This window comes from Mus pahari, chromosome 12 (assembly GCF_900095145.1).
Source record: "Mus pahari chromosome 12, PAHARI_EIJ_v1.1, whole genome shotgun sequence".
Lineage (NCBI taxonomy): Eukaryota > Metazoa > Chordata > Mammalia > Rodentia > Muridae > Mus > Mus pahari.
This window is the reverse complement of record NC_034601.1, coordinates 33,204,821-33,226,493: the sequence shown is the minus strand read 5'-3', so window position 1 is coordinate 33,226,493 and position 21,673 is coordinate 33,204,821. Positions and strand designations below refer to the sequence as shown.

At 39.8% G+C, this 21,673-nt stretch overlaps 1 protein-coding gene across 2 annotated transcripts in view; it reads right to left on the bottom strand.

Annotated features, from left to right (window-relative positions):
• The window catches only part of Gsk3b (glycogen synthase kinase 3 beta), a 156,048-nt gene that overhangs the window by 9,802 nt on the left and 124,573 nt on the right, over positions 1-21,673 (bottom strand). The window contains exons 9-11 of one of the 2 annotated variants that reach the window (XM_021209355.2): positions 17,835-17,873; positions 14,993-15,179; positions 6,926-7,024 (exon numbers count right to left, since the gene is read on the bottom strand). In XM_021209355.2, coding sequence (XP_021065014.1) covers positions 6,926-7,024; positions 14,993-15,179; positions 17,835-17,873 — 325 coding nt within the window. The remainder of the gene's footprint in view (positions 1-6,925; positions 7,025-14,992; positions 15,180-17,834; positions 17,874-21,673) is intronic. The other variant, XM_021209356.2, reaches the window with a different exon arrangement.

The window sequence follows — 21,673 nt, the reverse complement described above, 5'->3', positions numbered from 1 at the left end:
CTGACTAAGACAGTAATTAATTTGAAAGAATACGCAGGGCCTTATGTAAAGGTAAGTTTTCAAAGCCCTTTTCAGAAGAGCAAAACAACAAAAGGCCAAACAATCCTTAAAATACATCTCTCGTGTTCAAAAGTAAGGAATGAACTAGATTAATTATCACAAAGCCTTAGAAATCCATTACTATTTAGTAATAGAAAAATACAGCATGTGCCTATAGTAGTTTACCTTCACACTCAAAGTAGCATAAGCCCATTGAAAAGGAAAGCACATCTTTCTGGCTACTCATAGACAGACTAAGTCACAAAACAACACAATCTGTGATAACCTCTGCAAGCAGGAACACTGAATATACTACACCCCCAAGTTAACTATGTACCGCTAATGGAGGGGGGAAGAAAAGCTTAAAGAAAAGTCACGCAAGTTTCTAAAATTCTACATACATTTGGGATAAGATAAAGAAAAACAGGGAAGACAGGATTAAGAAGAGAAATCCAGTGAGGACTCTAGGGGCAATCACTGCAGCAGAGCAGACACGGCCGCAGACACTGCAGCAGACACGGCGACATGTTACACAGGAGCCGGAGAGACAGTCCAGAGGGATGAAAAGCAGCAGTGGCCCGTGAACAGAACACACACAGACACTGCTAAATGGGCAGTGAGAGGAACTGTTCTTCTCCATTCTTACCCGACTAGAAAGAAATGGTTAGAGATGTACAAGATGAGAAGAATTTTACTGTAAAAATCAGAGCAAAGAGACTATGTAGCATAGATTAAATAGACTCTAGCAAAAATAGGTTTTCAAAAACTTTAGAGAATAGGTAAGCTTGAGTCAAGAATTTTCAAAGAAGCAGTAACAGAGAAGAAACAATATTCAACTACCCTGTAACTCTCACCGAGTCACTGCAAATACTCTTAACTGTAAAGAAAAGGGAGAAAAATCAATGAAAAGGGTTTTCTCTAATGAGTTCATCACTTTAGAGGATGGCACACATAGTCAAAGAACTGAACAAGATAATCTAAGGGCAGGCCAGAATCGGTCTAGATCAGAAGATATCAAGAGCCTTCAAGGCAGCATCTAGAAGCTCAGCCCCCAGACCAGGGGAGACAATGGAGAAGACAGCTTAATCAACATCCTTGATTCCCTCTGTCATAGAAAGGGTTTCAACCAGGAAAGGACAAGAATTCTAATAAATATAACTCAGTTTGAAAAAAGAGCAAGATGCACTTAAAATGTCTTCAACCTCAGAACCCACAGTACAAGAGACACATCTGAAACACAATTCATTTGGTAGACATTGAACACACTAGAAACTTCCCTGACTTTAACTCTCCCAAACAAAACAAATTAGAACAAGTTTAATTTCCGTTTTTGATAGAACTATTTTTTTTTTTTTTAAGTTGGAAAGGGGCTGAGAATTTTGTTGACAGGATAAAGTATTTCCTGAGGGTCTTTGCTGTTGTTCTGGCTCACACATGACTATTATATCAAGTAAGTTTACTGCTAAGCAAAAAAGCAGTGAGCAATTCCACTGAGGTGCCTAAGCTCCAGCAAGACCTGCCTAGTTCCTCATCAGTAACGGGTAAAGCAAACCGTCTCTAGTAGCCCTTCTATCTATCCCCTCGATAGATTTTCTTTGCTTAGATAGAAGAGGCATATTTATGAAGTATGCAAGTGATATGCAAGTTATAGAAGACCAACTGCCTTGTCATTTTAGAATACACCCAGGACATAATTTAATCATCAGTACTGAGAACTATCCTCAAGAGTGTGGCGGGTTGAGTATGATCTCGTGTGGCTTACTGAAGAGAACAACACACACAGAAATAACTTTCAGAATGGGAGGGGCATCAACTTTATAATGGGTGATGGAAAAATAAAATTGCTCACTTTTGTCAGTAGTGTGTTCCAGATATTGGAATAAATTCTTAACAAACACAATCAATCATGAGATGGATAATCTCTGCTCAGTAAATGAAAAATTTTAAGCTGAAATCAGTGGCTTTAAAGTTATTCTCAACAGCAAGATACTTACTAAAAAAAAATCATCTGTATCCTTTAGACCAGCATCCTCTACAGAGACAGAGATGCTCTGTGTAAGACAACCTCCTACCCCCCACCTTCAATCAGTCATATAATCTCTAAAGTGTGTGTGTATGAGCTGATGGCCCAGATAAAGGGTTCCCAAACACAGGGACAGAGATGACCCTCTGAAGCGGTTGAGAAAAATCCTTCTAACACATACGTATTCCTGAAATTGACAGACTAGAGTTCTATATATAATTTTCAAGATTCTTATGTCATACAGAGCCATGCTCAACTATAATGCTCCGAGACATGTATTTAAAACAAAACAAAACAAAACAAAAACAAAACAAAAACACTAGAGATGTTTTGGGGAGAAGTTCAACACTGACACTCTCTAATTTAAAAACAAAACATTTCATTCATATCATCTCCAGAAGACTGATTGTCCAGTTTATGAAATCTGTTACTAGAGCCTTTGTTGTTATATATGTGATCCCTGTCTCTGTATGTAGTGGCTTTTTCTTCTTCTACTAAATGTATTAGGAAGTTAAAGCCCTAAGCTGGGATTAATGACTTTAAAGTTTGAACTCTAATGGCTTTATACTATAACATTTTCCAGTGAATTTTAAACCTGAATACTAAATACAACAGATGAAATAAGTAATGAAAATACATTAAGCAATTTAGAGAAATTTACATTTAGCAATACATTTAGCAATTTACGTCATTCATGTAACAGATACACTATCACAACCATTTTCAAAAAAGGTGAGACATTGTGACTACAAAATTTATTAGTCAGTTTCTGTAGAAAGAAATAACTATATTTTCCCAAGACAATACTGATAGAATTTTAGGACTCTATCCAGGTAAGTAAAGACGTTTGCTTTTTCAGAAGCAGCAACACAAAGAATTCATAAAGATCTAGGTATCCAATGGAGGAGCTAGAGTAAGGACCCAAGAAGCTGAAGGGGTCTGCAGCCCCATAGGAGGAACAACAACATGAACTAACCAGTACCCCCAGAGCTCCCTGGTACTAAACCACCAACCAAAGAGTTCACATGGTGAGACACATGGCTCCAGCTGCATATGCAGCAGAGGATGGCCTAGTCAGTCATCAATGGGAGGAGAGGACCTTGGTCCTGTGAAGGCTCTATGCCCCAGTGTAGGGGAATGCCAGGGACAGGAAGAGGGAGTGGGTGGGTTGGTGAGTAGGGGAAGGGGAGAGGGGAAGCCAGGAAAGGGGACAATACTTGAAATGTAAATAAAGTAAATACCTAATTAAAAAAAAATAAAAAAGAATTCCTAAAGATCTAGGAATAGTTTTTGGCCATCAGTCTGTTTCATAGCAGTCAGTATAATCATGGTCTTGTCTTGCTTTTCTGCTTCTGCACTTAGTATTGAGCTCTGCTCACAGGCCTAGAGGAAAGCCGGAAAATCCCAATCTTTCTTCTACCTGGCTACAAACAGGACCACTTCTGAGGCAGCCACCAGAAGCCTCTGTATCCCAACAAGCTTGCTCTAGACAAATACAGCTGTGCTGTGCAGAGCACGGGTAGACATAATGCTTTAACAGGTCAGATGTTAATTTTAGGATTATGCCTTAGTTCTGAATTCATTTCTATGCCTAAACCTTTTTAGATGACTGACAGGCTGCTAAGGACAAGTACTTGCTTCTTCGTGACTCATTCTCTAAATTACTAAATTATTTTTGATACTGAAGTTTCTATTACAGGGACTTAAATCAAGAAGTCCAATGACTGTTTAACATGGAAGTTCACATTCTAACTTACTAAACCCATGGCATGCTGGATTATTATATGCTGCATCACTTAGGTTGAAGGATTAGAAATTCTGACCTTGGAAATTTAATATTTAAAATATTTTTAGGTTCAGATATTATTCAAGTCTAGAGCTTTGCAGATTAACTGTCTATTTCTTTGAAGCATGAAGGAGACTCAGAAATGGCTTACAAGGAAAGCTTTGCCTATGTGCAGATGGGGTCTCACTTATTGTGGAGCGGACAGACTCTGTCTTCCACATATGTGGGTGTTACACTGCTTTGTTGGAGATCAAGTCTTGCTTGTAAGTGCTGGTGGCCTGGTACTCACGAGTTCATTCTAGCCTTGAACTCCTGCCTCAGCCTCCCAACTGCTAGAATTACCAGTGTGTGCCACCACATCCAGGGCATCTAAAACATGCCCAGGCCTGTTTTGGTGGAAGTTCTCAACACCGATAATCTCTAATTTAAAAGAACATTCCACTTACTGTTTGAAAGTGAAGAAATCTTCGCTGATGATCATTTCTGATAGCACCAAGTCTAAGGACTCTAAGGAGAAACTGCAGAACCAACTAATTTTTTATTCAACCAACAAATGGGAATCTTACCCACTGGTAATGTTGATTTCACCACTAGGGAGCTAAGAGCAATATAGGAAAGCTCTCTGGTAACCCAGAATGCATTTCTCTATCTCCACTCTGATTTCAATTTTTTCTCCTCTATTAACTTCTTCTTGTCCTGATTTACTTCAACTTGTCATAAACTCTAAGGGTCAAAGTCCAATGTCAGTTTTTCCTTTGACGGGTGGTTTTTTACAACTATAAAAAAATGTGTATAGTACAATTTATTTTGTAAACTGTTATAATCTATACCAATGCAATATGACCAGGTTATAACTGGCTCCTTTCCAAGAATACAATATGTCCCAGAACACAAGTTATAAATACACTTAATTATTTCAGTATCTCACACTAGGAAATCTATTTTAGGAGAGAAATGGCTAAGCGGTTAAGGGCACTTATTCTTACAGAGAACCTGGGTTCCATTCCCAGCACCCACACGGCAACTCACAACTACCTATAACTCCAGTTTCAGGTGAATCCAACATTTTCTTCTGGCCTCTGGTCACAAGGCATGCACACGGTACAAAGATATACATGCAAGCAAAACATTTACAGAAAATAAATACATCTTTAAAAAATCATTTAAAAATTTCTAGTCTCCACTAGTTTTCGTTTTTTGGTATTTTTGTGTGTTCATGTGGAGGTGAGGACAACCCACATCCTTCTATCATGTGGTTTCCTAGGATTGAACTGAGGTCACCAGCTTGGAGGTAGATACTCTACCTGCTGAGTCATCTTTCTAGCCCATAACTCTCATTTTTACATACATTCTAAAGCAGGGATGTCCAACCTCTGAATAAACTTGTCATCTCTAAATGGGTCTATCATAGCTATCCTGGGACCGCCTGCAGCCTTCAGGGCACAGAATAACCATGCCTGGTCTAAAGTGGCTCTAAACTAGCTCACTGAGTAAATAAGTCAGTACAGCTCTCAGGTCTCCTTCACATTACAACAACCAATCTGACACACGTGCTCAGTGGTGTGGTAAGTTTATTAATAGCTCATTTAACCGTTCTGTCTTTGTTCTAAACAGGCAACAGCATTAAAAAGCCAACCAACCACCCCTTGTTTCTTGTTTGTCTATTTTAGAGTCTCACTATATAGCTCTGGCTGATCCATAAAGTGCAGTGTAGATGAGGTTGGCCTCTAACCTCAGAACTACCTACCTCTGCGTCAGGAGTGCTGAGATTATGGAGTAAACAAACGACCCACCAAAATTATTATTTTTACATTAAAAAAACCCCGTATTTTGGCATAAAATGATTTCTACATTACTCTAGAACACTGTTCCTCGTTCTGCAGAGTGAGTGATCAGCACACTAATACATCTAACGAAGTCCAATGACTTGAAGGAATTAGAAAACAGACTTTCTAGAAGGTAGGACAGAATAGAATGAACGTTTAATCTTTAATTGTCAATATTTAAAGAGACTTAAACTAAAGAGACACAGAACCCTTCCAGAAAAGAGGAGGTGAAGTCTGACCCTTACTCTGAACACTAAAACCTACACACTGATGAGAGACCTTACCACCCAACAGAGGGGACAAAACGTTTGATCTCCTGGGGCAGAAATGCCCTTATTCATTTTCAGTTCAGTGCAACTGATAATGTGGCAGAATGGAGCTCCTGCCACTTGGTGGAGTGTTTTGCTTGTTTTCTTGGGGGTTTCTGAGAAGTACTACCTATCAATGACCACCTATTCTATCACCTAAGTTTCAAGGCAGCTGGCTCAGGGACCAGACACTCACTCTAGGCTCTAGCTTTAACCTGGGCTCTTTATGAGATTTTCTTGTTTTGTTTTCTGGGTGGAGTGGGGTGGGGTGGGGAGTGAGGAGGAAGACAGCCCAAAGGTGCTCTGATGCAAAATGCAATGTATCTTCACTGCACTCTTAGCCCTTTCAACGGTTTAAGATTATATCAGCGTATGTCCATTTGTCTTAAAATCAGCCTCTTTAGGGTATTAATGTAATTTACATCTGGAAGTTAGAACTAAAGTGAGGTATTCTCCAATGTTCCATTTGTAAAGACTGTTTTTTCCTATAAACATCTTATACTAAGAAACCAGGACATCTCTTACTCTCTTCCCTCTCTGTCCTTTTGTTCCTCATTCCTCTTCCTGGTCTCTCTCCATGTGTTCTGGTTGGCCTCTACCCCTCTCCCACCCCCCACCCCGCCCTTTCTCTCTTTCTACTCCCCCCTCAACTCCCCTCCCCATGCCCTAAATAAACTCTATTCCATACTTTAAAAAAAGAAAGAAAGAAACCAGGATATGCCTCATATATAAAATATGTATGTGTGTTTATAGTATTTCTGGGTTACTTTTTTGTACGCTTTAAATGGAAAGCAGTATTTTATTCTCTTTCACTCATTTGGGTACTATCTGGTTTTGATACTTAAAGGGAATTGAACATTCATAGTACAGGAAACAGAGATAATGGTGTCCTTTGAAAATCAGCACGTTAGAGAAACAGACCAAAAGGCCCCACTGTACTCACCTGAGGCTGCTGTGGCGTTGGCAGGCGGTGAAGCAGCTGCTTGAATCCGAGCATGAGGAGGGATAAGGATGGTGGCCAGAGGGGGGTTACTTGACAGTTCTAGGGAAACAGACAGACATCAGATTCATGCTCCACCCTCTACCTGAAATCCCTTTATAGGTAAGCATAAAAGGCATGATATTAAAACACCAGTTTATAAACTGCACCAATGAGCTAAAAATCAAGTCAGAGAGGACGTGGACAGTCACGTGACACAGGGCTGATAAATGTTAAGAACTAAATTTATCTTGGGCAAAGGTAGCAGTGAGAAGCCTGAGGATGTGCGTACATACATCCTTCCTCCAACGTCCTGTCATTCTGTAGCACCTAAGTGTTCGAGGGCAGTCGAGGGCAGAACTTACGAGCAACAGCAAACAGAAACGGGCAGATGAATAGAAAGCAGCCAAGAAAGGGACAGACAGGAGCAGTGAACACAGAAATGCTTTTACCCCGTTTTATACTCCTTAAGGTAAGTGGGCGGAGTTTGCTTATGCACCTAGTGTTGCTTTCAAGAGGCATGACTGCCCTTCCAGTTTGCTGGGGAGGGTTTGTCCTGCCTGATACTCTACCATATAATCTGTGAGTTTCCTTTCCATCCCTCTAAGTGTGTGCTCACACTATCTACAGGAACACACTACCCTCTGAACTACAGTACCATCTTGACAAATTTAAATGTATGGCATTAACTGAGAAGCTGAGAAATAAAGGAAACCCCAAGCCCATTAAGTAGTTTGAGGGTTCCCTTTACTCCCCTGTAAACTTCTTTCCCCAAGTTGCTAGAAAGCAAAGTGTTCTGATACAAGAATTTAAAAATATTTGAGGGTCAAAACCTTTGCCAATAGTGGTTTATTTATAGATCGGCAACTAAATACTAATTTTGTACTAAATGAAGGTTCTAAATAAGAGCACATTCTAGCTAAGAAAAGCGATGAACTGATACCAAGATTCATGAAAAATTAATGGAAGGGGGAAAAAAAAAAGGTTTTAAATGCAGAAAAAACAAGTCTGTTTGTCGAGTGAGAACACTTAGTTAAACAGAAGTCTTTCCTGAGAAGCTGTGCCCTTTCAGGGAGGGTATAAGAGCTGTGTGCTGCTCCCACTGAGCTTCAAGAAGATGCTATGCTGGCTCACTTGAAGCCAGGCACTGTAACAGGTCCAGATCCAGGGCTCTGAACTGCCCCACCCCAAAATGCATATCATTTTCGAACTGCGGAGATGTGTGAAAAGAGTGGGTTCTACGGATTCAGAGCTGCAGGATCTCCATGACACAGAACAACCACAGGGTTACCAGGGAAACCTGATATGGATGCAATATTGCTGGTGTCACACAAGTTAGAGCTCCCAACCAGACCAATGACTCATTGCAATCAACATTTTCAAGTAAAGATGTACGGACAAGAAATATACTGTGGGACACTCTGTGACACACTACAGATTTCACAATGAAGTGTCTTCTATGCTTTGTTTTTAACGGCCACAGCAATCAGAGGCAAGTCAGAAATGCCCAATAAATATATATTACATTAAAGGAAAATGGCTGTATTTATGTAAAGTAAGGCTGTATCACTCATTCAAAGACTCAATGAGCACCTCTCACAGGAAGCCCAGGGCTTCTCTTTATTTGGAGAGGAGGTATAGAGCAAGATGTCACTGAGAGTTTGTTTGGGGAGTGGAGAAGTCATTTATACTGTTACCAGCAGGAGCCTGCTACTTATTCACAATCCCTGCAGCAAACACACTCTACTATACACACATCCAGGGGCTGACTAGGCCTCGGTTATCCAGACACTCTACTATACACATATCCAGGTGCTAACTAGGTTTCCTTCTTTAACCTCTTGAACCATAGTTCTGTTCTAATCATCCGCTAGTTACCCACTGCTTTTAAAAATCTCTGCATGCATCTTAAAACTGTATTTAAAGTTTATATATATATGATTATTCCATATAGCTGAGACATATATGTATGTACACACACACACACACACACACACACACACACACACACACACACAGTGTGTGTATCCCCAAGATGTGTATCTTTGTATCTTTCCTTTACAAAACAAGATCACCATCTGGAAACACTGCTCCAATAGAATACAGAATATCAAATAGAACAGCACCCAGTAATTTCATGTCCTTATGCAGAAATACTGCTCAAGAAATCACTGTTAGATTTACAAATTACTCTTGCTCTGTAACAGTTCACTTACAGGAAGTTTACTCTCACGAATGCACCTTAATATATTTTTAGTCTCATGAAAAATGATTCCCAGAATATATCTAGAGTCCACTTGAATAGATAAAAAGGTTTTCTAACTACTACAATTTTCTCTGATACTCAGAGAATCACAAAATATCTGCCTCTGATTTATCTATCCATATGTCCAAATACACATGTGTAATGACTAGTTTTAACTGTCAACTTGATATAATTTAGCATCACATAGGGAAGAGGTTCTTGGAGAGAGACAGTCTAGATGAGGTAGAGCTGTGGTTATAACTGAGGCATTATTTATGTAAACTGATCTGAGAAGACCCGGTTTAGAAGTGTGTAGCACTCTCCCGGTTTAAGTCTTGGACTATGTTAGGGTTGTAGTGAACTAGGCAGAAGGTGTGCATGCATTTGCTCTCTCTGACACAGACTGGAGATATGACTGCTGCTTCAAGTCCCTCACACCCTGGCCTCCCTGCGATGAGGACCTGGAGTTGTGAGTCAATCCAACCCGTTCTTCCTTAGCACTGCCTCTGTCGGGTACTTTTTCACAGTAAATGGAAAGAAAACTAGGACATATGTTCTTTACATCATGAAAAACATATCCATATTAAGACCATGCAGAATTGTGCTTGTATGTGATATACAGGCAAATAAAATGGCTTTCAATACCAAAATAAAATACTCATTCTTTTTTAAAAATGTGAATATTAAGTATGCATAAGGTTAAAAAGCTTATACTATACTAGTCTTCTTGAATTGAGACTTTATTTTAAAACATGAGCACCGGAGCGAAGCATTATAACTCCAGGATTTGTGTGTGTGTGTGTGCGCGCGCGCAGCTGTAATATGAACATACATGTGAGTGCCATTTCGCCTTTGGGATTACAAGCATGCATCCCTAATCTTGTCTTTCTTTATATATTTGGCCTGATGAAAAATGATTCCCAGGATATATTTGTAGGTCCACTTGACTAGATATAGTTTTAGGGTTTTTTTTTTTGGGGGGGGAGGGGTCTCTGGGTATCAGACTTAGGTCCTCATTCACATATGTCGAGCAGCATACTGGCTGAGTTATATTCTCAGACCAAGGTTGAAAATTATCAAGGGCAGCTGATTCTACTAGATAATGGAATCTAAAGGACCCACTTCTAAAAGACCTTCAGTAGTTTCAAGGCCATAGTCTAAAAGTATAAAGCCTTCCTTTCTTTTTTTCCCTTCCTCCCTTTTTTCCCTTCCTCCCTTTTTTCCCTCCCTTCCTTCCTTCCTTCCTTCCTTCCTTCCTTCCTTCCTTCCTTCCTTCCTTCCTTCCTTCCTTCCTTCCTCCCTTCCTTCCTCCCTTCCTCCTTTCTCTCCTCCCCTCCCCTTCCCCCTTTCTTCCCCTCCCCNCCCCCCTCTCTCTCCTCTCTCTCTCCCCCTCTCCTCTCTCTCCTCTCTCTCTCTCCTCTCTCTCTCCTCCCCCCCCTCTCTCTCTCTCTCGATTATGGTTGTAGTTCACAAGAGCACAAATACAGGTAGTGAAGGAAGCCCTGAGTGTGTAAAGCCCTGAGTGAATGTGCTGTTGACAAGAGCTGCCCATGTCAAGGAACCCATAGCCTCAAGAATGGCAAAGACTCCCCACCCCTCATGATGAAGCTCACAAGAAAGTGACAAAGCTTTCCCTTCTGGTCTAGGTCCAAGTGTTGATAGTGTGTACAGAAAATGCCCACCAGTGCTTTCTCTCCCTGGATGTCTGTGTCCTGAAGTCTTTTCTGGTGTTACCAAGATTAGCCAAACTGTCTGCTTGGTCCTGCCTTCTTGTTATCTGTAGGGAGTAACCCCACCCCCTTGTCCAGGGGCATGTAATAACCCCATTTCTCTCTGTCCACTACACAAGAAACACTCTGAGCTTCAAGAGTGCTGAACTGTTCCAGCCAAGAGCCCAGAACCCCTGACCTCAGATCCCGTCCATGTTTCCATCTGTCTGTTCTTTCTTCATCACCTCAATATCCTCATTGGGTCCAGGGCCCCAAGGCTATGAAGGACATGGCACACAGGTAGTAACTTACTGAATTTTGACTCACTACAGTGCAATAAACAGGTCAAGGTATCATCACATGCATCAGGAAGACGACTGAAAGCAAAAGACAAGTGCTAACTTGGCGTGGAGGAATTAGAGCTCTTTACCCTGCTGGTAAAGAAGTAAGATGTTCATCTGTGAAAACGGTGTGCTCGTTTCTCCAAACAGAATTATCATGTGACTGAGTAGTATACCAATTATTCAAACAAGCACCTGCATATAAACCATTGCAACGGTACCCAAAAGTCTGTCACAGATGAATGCCTAAGTAAATCACAGTACACAATGTACAATGGAACGCACAGCGCACAATGGAATCCACTAGAAGGAATGACGTATTGATACATGTTCTATGGATGAAAATAGGTTGGGTGAATGAAGTCAGATCACACATTACAGAATTCCATTTATATAAAATATCCCAAATGGGTAACTCTATGGCTGCTTCTAGGGGCGGAGTGACTAATGGGAAATTCATGCTTAATGGGACATGATTTCAGGAGCAAAGAAAATGTTTTGGAAGTTGATAAAGGTTTTAGCGCATAGCACCAGGACTATACAAATGACACTACACTGTTTACCTTTTAAAAAAGTTATCCTACATAAATTTCATGTCAGTTTTTAAAGGAAAAAAACCCTCAGGCATCTATTGAATTGGTAACTTTAAAATTTTACTTCATTAGTAATACTAAAAGATTTTCACCAGTGAGTAATCAAGTGAATTACTTCAAAACAGCATATGAGAACAATGAAACGTAAGTCTGAGTTCTGAAATCTAATCAAATAAAAAGTTTAAGTGGTATTTCACTTCACACACACACACACACACACACTCACACACACACACTGAAGAAGATATGCTAAATGCCAATAACTTTTCCTTTGTTAATTAAACTAAGATAGAGGTCTATCAACATTGTAGCTTAGCCTTTTGTCAAACTGCAGCTGCCCTGTCAGTAACACCTAAACTACAGTTTCCACAGATACTGCCAGGCACAGGGTGGACTCACAGAAAACATCTTGTTCCTAAGTTAACTGGACTCTGACCCATCAGTAATATTATTCATTCTATCTGTGCAGCTGCTCTAAGTTTTTACTATCCTTTTCAACTTTGTAATCAGGACAAATGTTTACTCTCTTTATATGATACACAACGGCAGTGAGGAACCTTCTCTAACCAACAAAGAGACATTTCCTTTATTTGAAAATGAATATTTCTCCTATGTATTTGGATTATTATAAATTGGATGTGGAGGGATGCATGAGATAAACGTGTAAGATTTGAGTGAATAGTAATGGCCTGTATGGCTTAGCTTATGACTGTCAACATTATGTGATCACCATCTGTGCTGAGGGTTTTATTTTATTTAAAAATGTTTTTTTTCCAATTTTTATTAGGTATTTACTTCATTTACATTTCTAATGCTACCCCCAAAGTCCCCTATACCCCCTGCCTGCTCCCCTATCCACCCACTCCCACTTCTTGGCCCTGGTGTTCCCCTGTACTGGGGCATATAAAGTTTGCAAGACCAAAGGGCCTCTCTTCCCAATGATGGCTGACTAATTATGCAGCTAGAGACATGAGCTCTGGGGGGTACTGGTTAGTTCATATTGTTGTTCCACCTATAGGGTTGCAGACCCCTTCAGCACCTTGGGTACTTTCTCTAGCTCCTCTATTGGGCACCCTGTGTTCCATCCAATAGCAGACTGTGAGCATCCACTTCTGTATTTACCAGGCACTGGCATAGCCTCACAAGAGACAGCTATATCAGGGTCCTTTCAGCAAAATCTTGCTGGCGTATGCAATAGTGTCTGCGTTTGGTGGCTGATTATGGGAAGGACCCCTGGGTGGGGTATTTTTTTTTTTTTTTTTTGGTTTTCGAGACAGGGTTTCTCTGTGTAGCCCTGGCTGTCCTGGAACTCACTCTGTAGACCAGGCTGGCCTCGAACTCAGAAATCCGCCTGCCTCTGCCTCCCAAGTGCTGGGATTAAAGGCGTGCGCCACCACACCCGGCAAGGTGGGGTAGTTTTTGGATGGTCCATCCTTTCGTCTCAGCTCCAAACTTTGTCTCTGTAACCCCTTCCATGGGTGTTTTGTTGCTGAGGGGTTTTTAAACCATGTTTAAAAGCGTATTCAGATGTCCCGAGACTGATAAAGCCGATCCAAAACTCTGAAATGTTTGGGATCCTGACTACCTTATGTTAAGCAGAACACTAATGAGTGAAGGTAGAATATTCAAAGAAACATTTGAATGATAGAGCCTGGAAAATGGAAGTTGTGGTAACATGGGTAGGTGTTTTAGAATGCACCCTCCACACTCAATAAAAGAAATGTCTCTTTCTCAGTCACAGAAGGCTCCCCAAACTCCCATGTATATTTCCTAGCCTGACTAATCCTTAACATTTAGTCAATCAGTACACTCACTCCTTCCTTCTCTTGTTTTGTGTTTAGTTGGTGGGGGTGGGAGGCGATCCTATTAGAGGAGGAGTAAGACAATGGAAGACTGACATGGAGTCTTATCTTACTCAGCAGTGGAAGATGATGGCTCTCTCTGGATTCGCTAGAAGCTACCGATCCACCAGTGCACTCAGTCTCCCTTTACTATTTATTTAGCAGCAGCAGCAGCAGCTGCGGGGCCCACTCCAGGGGGATGGGAACTTCGTTGTCTATTGTTCTTACATGCCTTATTTTTTTGTTTATTTGTTTGTTTTTAAATAAAATAATTGAGTTTAGAGAAATATAGGTGTGGTTTAACTAAGAATGTCCCCCACAGGCTCATGTATTTGAATGCTTAGTCATCATCAGTAAGAATTACTTGAGGATGATAAGGAGGTGTGGCCTTGCTGGAGGAAATGTGTCACTCTGAGGTTTCCTAAGTCTCCCTGCTGCCTGTGGATCAGAATGTAGACCTCTCAGCAGCTTTTCCAGCACCATGTCTGCCATGTGTTACCATGCTGGCTTTCAGGATGCACTCAACCTCTGGGACTATAAGCAAGCCCAATTAAGTGCTTTCTTTAATAAGAGTTCTGTGGTCATGGCATCTCTCAACAGCAAATAGAATTAGGACAATAGGCAAAAGTCATCTCTAGGTTTTAAAAACCTGCTATAAATGCTAGAAATCAAGAAATATTAATAGTCTACCTTTTAGATTCAAATCTAAGCTACACTATTGCTTAGTCTTATTAATCTAACTTTCTTAAATCACTATATATTTCTCATGTGCCCAAATTTACAAAAATCTGGACAAAAAGGGTCAAACCAGGACTGTTCACAAACTTTCATTTCTCACTACTGTTCAAAACCACACAATGATTGGTATAACAAAGTATAGGCTCTTCTGAACTTCCATGGGTACTTACTGTGACTGCTTTAATCCAGGGGTTATTACTAACAAAGTCACTTCACATCCATCCACCAGCAGCTTAGTTACTTGTATACTGCTGTGACAACACATCATGACCACAGCAACTTATAGGAAAAAGAGTTTATTTTGGGTGTATTGTTCAAAAAAATTAATTAGAGTCCATGATAGTGGAGGGGAGGTGGCAGGTGGTTGGAGCAGGAAGGGAGATCTCAAACCAAGCACACGGGACATGGAGAGTCAAAGCCCACCCCGAGCAACACAGTTCTGCAGTAAGGCCATACTTCTTAACCCTCCTCAAACAGCCTCCAGCTGGGGACCAAATGCTCAAATGCTGCAGACTTATGGAGGACATCTCACTCAACAGTTAAAAATGAAATGTCTGGAATTACCTTGAGTGGTAAAGTTGAAGAGTGCAGGTGTGTCTCGCCCATTTGGTAGTTTGACATTTGGGTCCCGCAATTCATCGAAAAATGAATGTGCACAAGCTTCCAGTGGTGTTAGCCGGGCGGTTGGTGTGTACTCCAGCAGACGGCTGCACAGTGCAATTGCCTCTGGTGGAGTTCGGGGCCGGAAGACCTGAAAGGACAAAGCAGCAGAAAGATTAGGCTCTGTTTTAAGAACCAAATCAAACAATCCTTTGATACTGAATATTAATCATATAAAATCTCACCATATAAAAAGCATGGTTACAAAATCTAGAATCAAAGAGTTAACTGCATGTGATATACCACAGCGGGGCAAACTGCTTGCTAATCAAAAACTATGCAAGAAAAGCTCAGAGAAAAACCTACCTCTTAAGTACAAAGTAGCATAATTAATTAAGCATGCCTATAGATTATTATAGGCACATAAAAGCTGAGATCGGGAGACAAGCACAACTAGAAGAACTTCTGTAATTAAAGTTTTTACTGCTATGGCAGGAAACAGGAGACTGCCTCTGGTTTTCTTTTAGGTAGAACAATTCTTGACAAGGGACAGCACTTTCAGTGGTTTTAAAAAGAAAAAGAAGTAGTTTTAGTTATTAAAATGTCAATGGCTCCGTGTAATTTTGATGCAGAGCCTTTTATTATTCAAGGGTTCTAGAATACCTAGACCCATACATAGCTAGACAGACCATTCACACCTGGGTTTCTCTTGGTGAATAGTTCAGAGTTTTTAACTGGTCAAGGAAAACTTAGTTTTTCAGTAAGAGCCATTAATCTCAGAAAGGTCAACTGAAGTCCAAATTGAAACAATACAATTAATCTATTTTGCTTAAAAGAACACATAACTTTATACTCACTGTGTCTTATACTGATATACATATAATGATGTATAGACTTTGTTCTAAAGACAGCTAGTTAAAAACAGAAGGGGGAATTCAAACACACCAGATGGGACACTGAACCTTTGACATCTAAGAAAATAAAGCATAGCCTTAGATGGGAAGAAGGGATAACCAGAACAGGGGTGGGGCTGGTGACAATGGACAGGAGGCGTGCAAATGGCGATGGGCATGGAAGGGTGTCCACAGTGAGCACTGGGGCTGCAGACAGGACAACTCCATATCATTACAGGGCTCATTCATAGTCAGGAAACTCTTGAGTACTTTCTACAGAATGCTGGTACCTGGATGGGTTGTTTTTCTTTCCCTTAAAAAAAACTACTGCTTATTATGGAGAAATTGACACAGTGACTTGAGAGGATTCTTAAGAATTTAATCTTAAGAATTTACTTTAAGGCTTGGTCCATTTATTGGCTATTTTAGAAAGTCCTGTGCAAGGTCAAAACCTCCTTGTCTTTATGTTTTTGAGTACTATAATTTGCCTTAGCCAAGGTAAGTACAATTTAAAACATTTCATTTCGCCATCACTTCCCTCTCTCTTGTTTCCAAGTGCCAATCAAATCCACAATGCAGAAAACAAAACAGTAAAAATTTAAAACCATCAAAGTTAGCCATGTATAGTGGCACACACTTTTGATACCAGCACTCGGGAGGCAGAGGCAGGTAGCTCTTTATGAATTCAAGGTCAGCCTGGGGTACATGTTGACTTCCAGGACAACCTGAGCTACATACTGAGACTGTGATTCAAAACAATGAGAAAAATATTAAAATTATTGGCAGTTTATATCTATCTGACAATATATGGATTTATTTGCTAACTAATCTAAAATGTCTTGGTACCGATTATGGTTATTAGGTAAGTAGACTTAAGTTAGCACTTAAATGTAAAAATAACTCCGGCTAAAATTCAAGCACAGAGGACATAGACAGTGAACTGTTTAAACCTACAAGTTCATACTTGACTGTGCAAGGTGGTGTGCACCTTTAACCTCAGCACTTGGGTGGCAGAGGCAGGCAGATGTCTATGACTTTGAGGCCAGCCTGGGCTACACAGTGAGTATGAAGCCAGTTAGGACACATAGTGAGGCTCTGTCTCAAACACAAAACGAAACAAGGACCCTAAACCATGCTAGAGCTATGAAGGGTTTTTCTGTTAAGTCTTAATTTAGAGTTATGAACTTAGTTTGGACTATTTAAAAAAAAATCCATTCCTGGTATCTTTTTTGGTATTTTACTGGCTACAAGGAACCACCTATCATTTGTGTACTAAGGAAAAAAAAAACCCACTTATTTTGTGAAGAAATCCTAATTTAAGGTACCAGAGTTAAAAATAATCTATGCCAAAAGTCTTTACTAGAATAGATTTTTTTTTTTTTTGAAGATCTGCCTTTTAAAAACATACTCATTTACTTTAAATCCTTAAGAGAGTACTCATGAGAAAAGTTTTAGCTAAGTACTCTGTGGATAAAGGTTAAGTGGAAAGTTATGTGAATCAAAAACCTAGTCTGACCATAATATGGGGCATGGTAGCATGCATCTTCCAAAATGAATAGTCCCGACTAGACACTAGCTGTTGTAAAGACAGGAAGGAACAGCTACTGAAATATGGTCTCTAACCAAGCTTCTGCTTCTACCTTGTTCCTTAACCACTGAAATAAAGTACAGACCCTTGGCTGCATGTAAGAATAATTAAAATTCATAAATTTCCACCTAGATGTCAATGGATACTGATAAGCGAATTATACTACGTGGAAATCTGTATTATACAGTACAAAACCAGAAACCAAATCCCTGCACTGTTTTCATTAGCACATTTCAAGAACCAACAGTTCTCAGCTTTTCCAAGAAACATTTTCCCTAGTGTTATAAAAACTGACCTAAAGTTAAAAAAAAAAAAAAATACATACCCGTACTCCTGGGGTGAAATGTCCTGTTCCTGATGAGTCCTAAAGGTGATAATGCAGTGAAATAATCCAAACAGGGGAAGTCAATGCAAAAGAGAATAGTCCAGCAAGGAAAAATATATCCAATGTTATAAGAAATCCATGGTGTAGGGACATAGAAAATGTTTATACAGTTATAAACGTAAGCACTCGTCTCCATAGTAGCAAGTCCAAATTTTAAAAATTATTTTACCACAAGTGTATGCAAAAATGTTTTTTTTAAATTTGTGCAATGGTGAGGCACAGTAAAGAAACATTTTTTTTTTTAATTATTATGTTCCAATGCCAGTGTGTTCATTAAAAAAATACAAAACCAAAATAAGTTAAAATCAAAATGAAATCTAGAAGTAAAGTTCTCAAAGTAAAGTGGCTTTCCATGGCCTGGGTCAACACCACAGACACGGCTGGGAGGGGCACAGTGGCCTGCTTTTAAAAATGTACCTTCCCAATATGCTAAAATTTCATAGTTATTTTGTCTCAGTTACACAGTATAAACATTTTTTTGCTAAATTATTGGTCATGAGAGAGAAATATTAAGTATATTTAATTTATATTACTGTAAACTTCAAGCCAGATACTTTAATTTGTGTGAGCTAACAAAGAATCAGGCCACCGCGGATTATTCTCCTTTTTTGGATTGACTTCCCTGCTAGAAGATATTTACTGACAGTCTCATTGTATGAGGACTCTTCAGGAAACTGACAGATCAATCACCTCAGGAGTGCGGGTATAAACTTACGTTTTTCTATTGTGGGCTTTGCCCCCTCATACCCTTGCACCCATGACTTAGAAAAATTAACAAATATAGAGCATTCTGTCCTTTTTGCAAAAACTCACTGAAAAAATCCTTTATCTTTGAGTACAAATTCAACACAGCTTCATCTGCGAATATGCCCAATTCACCCACCAAAAGCTAAACAAAAATGTATACAATAAACAAAACAAGTAAGGGACAGTCACAGTTACAGGTGACATGCAGAATAATGAACACCAACACCTAGGCAAAACGGAGCCAAATATGCAAAGGAGTTAGCAGGGTCTATTATGTCTAGGTATTGAGAACACGAAGTTGGCAGAACTCACCAGTAGCTGTGAACTCCCTTGACTAAGCTAAGAGAATGTAACATTCTTTTAGATAGTTTCCAGTGGGGGAATTTTGCAAAAAAATAAATAATCCGCGGATTACTTTTAGTCTGCAGACTAAAATTTAGTGCATGGGATTAAAATCCGGCCCCGTCAGAATTAAAATATTAAAACACAACCAGGTGGACAAAACCAGAAAATCATACCAGAAGTACCAACAGCATAGAGTAAGATTCAACGGGGCCAACTAACAATTAGTATGCAGACTAAATATGGCCAGGCAAGTAAGCAGCAAGGCCACAGACACCCCTTTAAAAGCTAAAATAAAAAAAGAATAAAACAAAAAAAAAAATGAAACAAAGCAATAAAGAAAAAGAAAAGAGAAAAAAGTGAAATAAGAAGAAAAAAAAAAAAAAAGAAAAAGAAAAAGAAAAAAAAATCAAATGAACCGAAACACTGACATGAACTTTTGAGTGCTTCAAATACTACCTCACCTGTGCAGCAACAGATTTTCTTAATGCGAACAAACACATCACAATTACTAGTCCACAACGGGGAAACCGCTATTAAAATTAATGTTCCCCCAAAAGTCTCTGTAGTATTGAACAAATGCAAACATATCCTTAAGAATTAGTCAAAATAAATTGGCATTTGAGCTACTCAGATAACAGAGACAAATTTCTAAGACTGGCTATGACAATCCATCTTGAAGCTTAGTGCTATGGCTGAACCCGAGGTCCTGCACAATGGCTGTTAAGGAATAATCGCATACATGTCAGGGCCTGTGGTGAAAGATGTATCTCACACGGTCAGTTCTCATCAATGGTGTTATATTATGCACCCAGCAACAGCCATAGAAAAATGCCCACTTTTTATAACTATAGAGAGTGGAAATTAACCTAGTAGAACACAGAACAAATTATGAGTTTGGTCCAAACAGCTACCTCCTATTACTTTCCATTATAAGCTTATGAAACTGACACAATTTTTGGTCACAGGCAAATATAATCTCCCAGTTTTTTGTTTTTGTTTTTTCGAGACAGGGTTTCTCTGTGTAGCCCTGGGTGTCCTGGAACTCACTCTGTAAACCAGGCTGGCCTTGACCTCAGAAATCTGCCTGCCTCTGCCTCTCTAGTGCTGGGATTAAAGGCGTGCGCCACCACTGCCTAGCCATCCCCCAGGACTAAAAACCGGTAAACCATGAATATTAAAGAACAAGGTCAATACTGGCTCTCAAGTAATCCAAAACTATCTGCAATTAATAAACCTAAATATAAGATCAAGTGAGACTGAGAATAGTTATTTATGTTACTTAACAACAAAAAGAAACCCACTAAGTGGCTTTCTAAGTAGGTAACAATAATTAAGTAATTCATACTTTAAAATTTTCCTTTATTGGTGTTTTTCATGCTTTCATACAGTCATCTAGTGATACACTGAAATATAAGGCAATTCAATCTACTACTGTGGCTGGTGGTTTGATAAAAGTGACCCCCATAGGGAGTGGTACGAAGTGTGGTCTTGCTGGAGTAGGTGTGTGGCTTTGCTGGAGGAAGTGTGTCCTTGTTGGGGCAGGCTCTGAGGTCTAAGATACTCAAGCAAGACCTAGCAGCTCAGTCTTTTCCTTCTGCCTGTGAATTCAGATGTAGAGCTCTCAGCTCCTTCCCCTGCACCATGTCTGCCTGCGAGCCACCTGCCATGATGTAACAGACTGAAGTTCTGAAACTAAGCCAGTCCTAATTAAATGCTTTCCTTTGTAAGAGTTGTTACCATGTCTCTTCAAAGCAATAAAATCCTAAGACAGCTATAAATTAATTCCCCCCCTTAAGAAGCCAGTGAAGACCAACTTTCAGAGAATTCACAAGCCAAGTAAAATTGCTATGCCTGAAGTCATTGTCATACAGATGGATCACAAACTGAACACAGCTCAAGCTTAATGAAAAAAGACACGCAGTTTTCTAACTTTTGAGGGTTAGAAAAGTCTGATGAAGAAAGCAGAGAGAGAACAAGAAGCACAAAGATCCTTTTCGTAGTTACTCCAAAGCGAGCCCTAGCAGTTAGTGAGTTTCAACTGTCCTAATTAGAAGGCATGGAAAGAAACAGTCACAGAAAGAACATTCCCTATGCAAAGCCATTCTTCCTCCCACACCCCCATTGATGAGACATTACTACAGACCTACACTAAGCATGCATTACCAAATGACACTAACTCTGTAACTTTTCATGGTTTTATGAAACAGCTATGACAATCAGGCTAGCTTTCCTCAGAGTACACATTTCCCTTCCATTCATCTCTCTGCCTAGCCTTTTTTTTTTCTATACCTCAGCAAATCATGTCTTTATGTCTGTCTTCCTTTTTCTTTCTTTCACCTTTTAAAATTCATTTGTGTTTATATGCTTGGAAGTCAGGGGACAACTCACATGACTCAGTTATTTTCTTCCACTCTGTGGGTTCCAAGGATCAAATTCAGGCCACCCAGGCCTAGTGTAAGAGCCTTCAGCAGCTGAGCCACTTCATCGGTCCCACTTAAGCAAATCTTAATTCTACTTCACCAGCCCTTGTTCTATGTCAGCTTTAAGGAGACTTCTTTTACTGCCTTCCCTTAATACTTGCTTTAACTATGCTCTTCAAAGGCAAGAACTGTATATTTTATTTTGTATCCTTTATGGGACCCAGCATAACACTGGTGATAAAGAATACATAGTATTTAAAAATAACA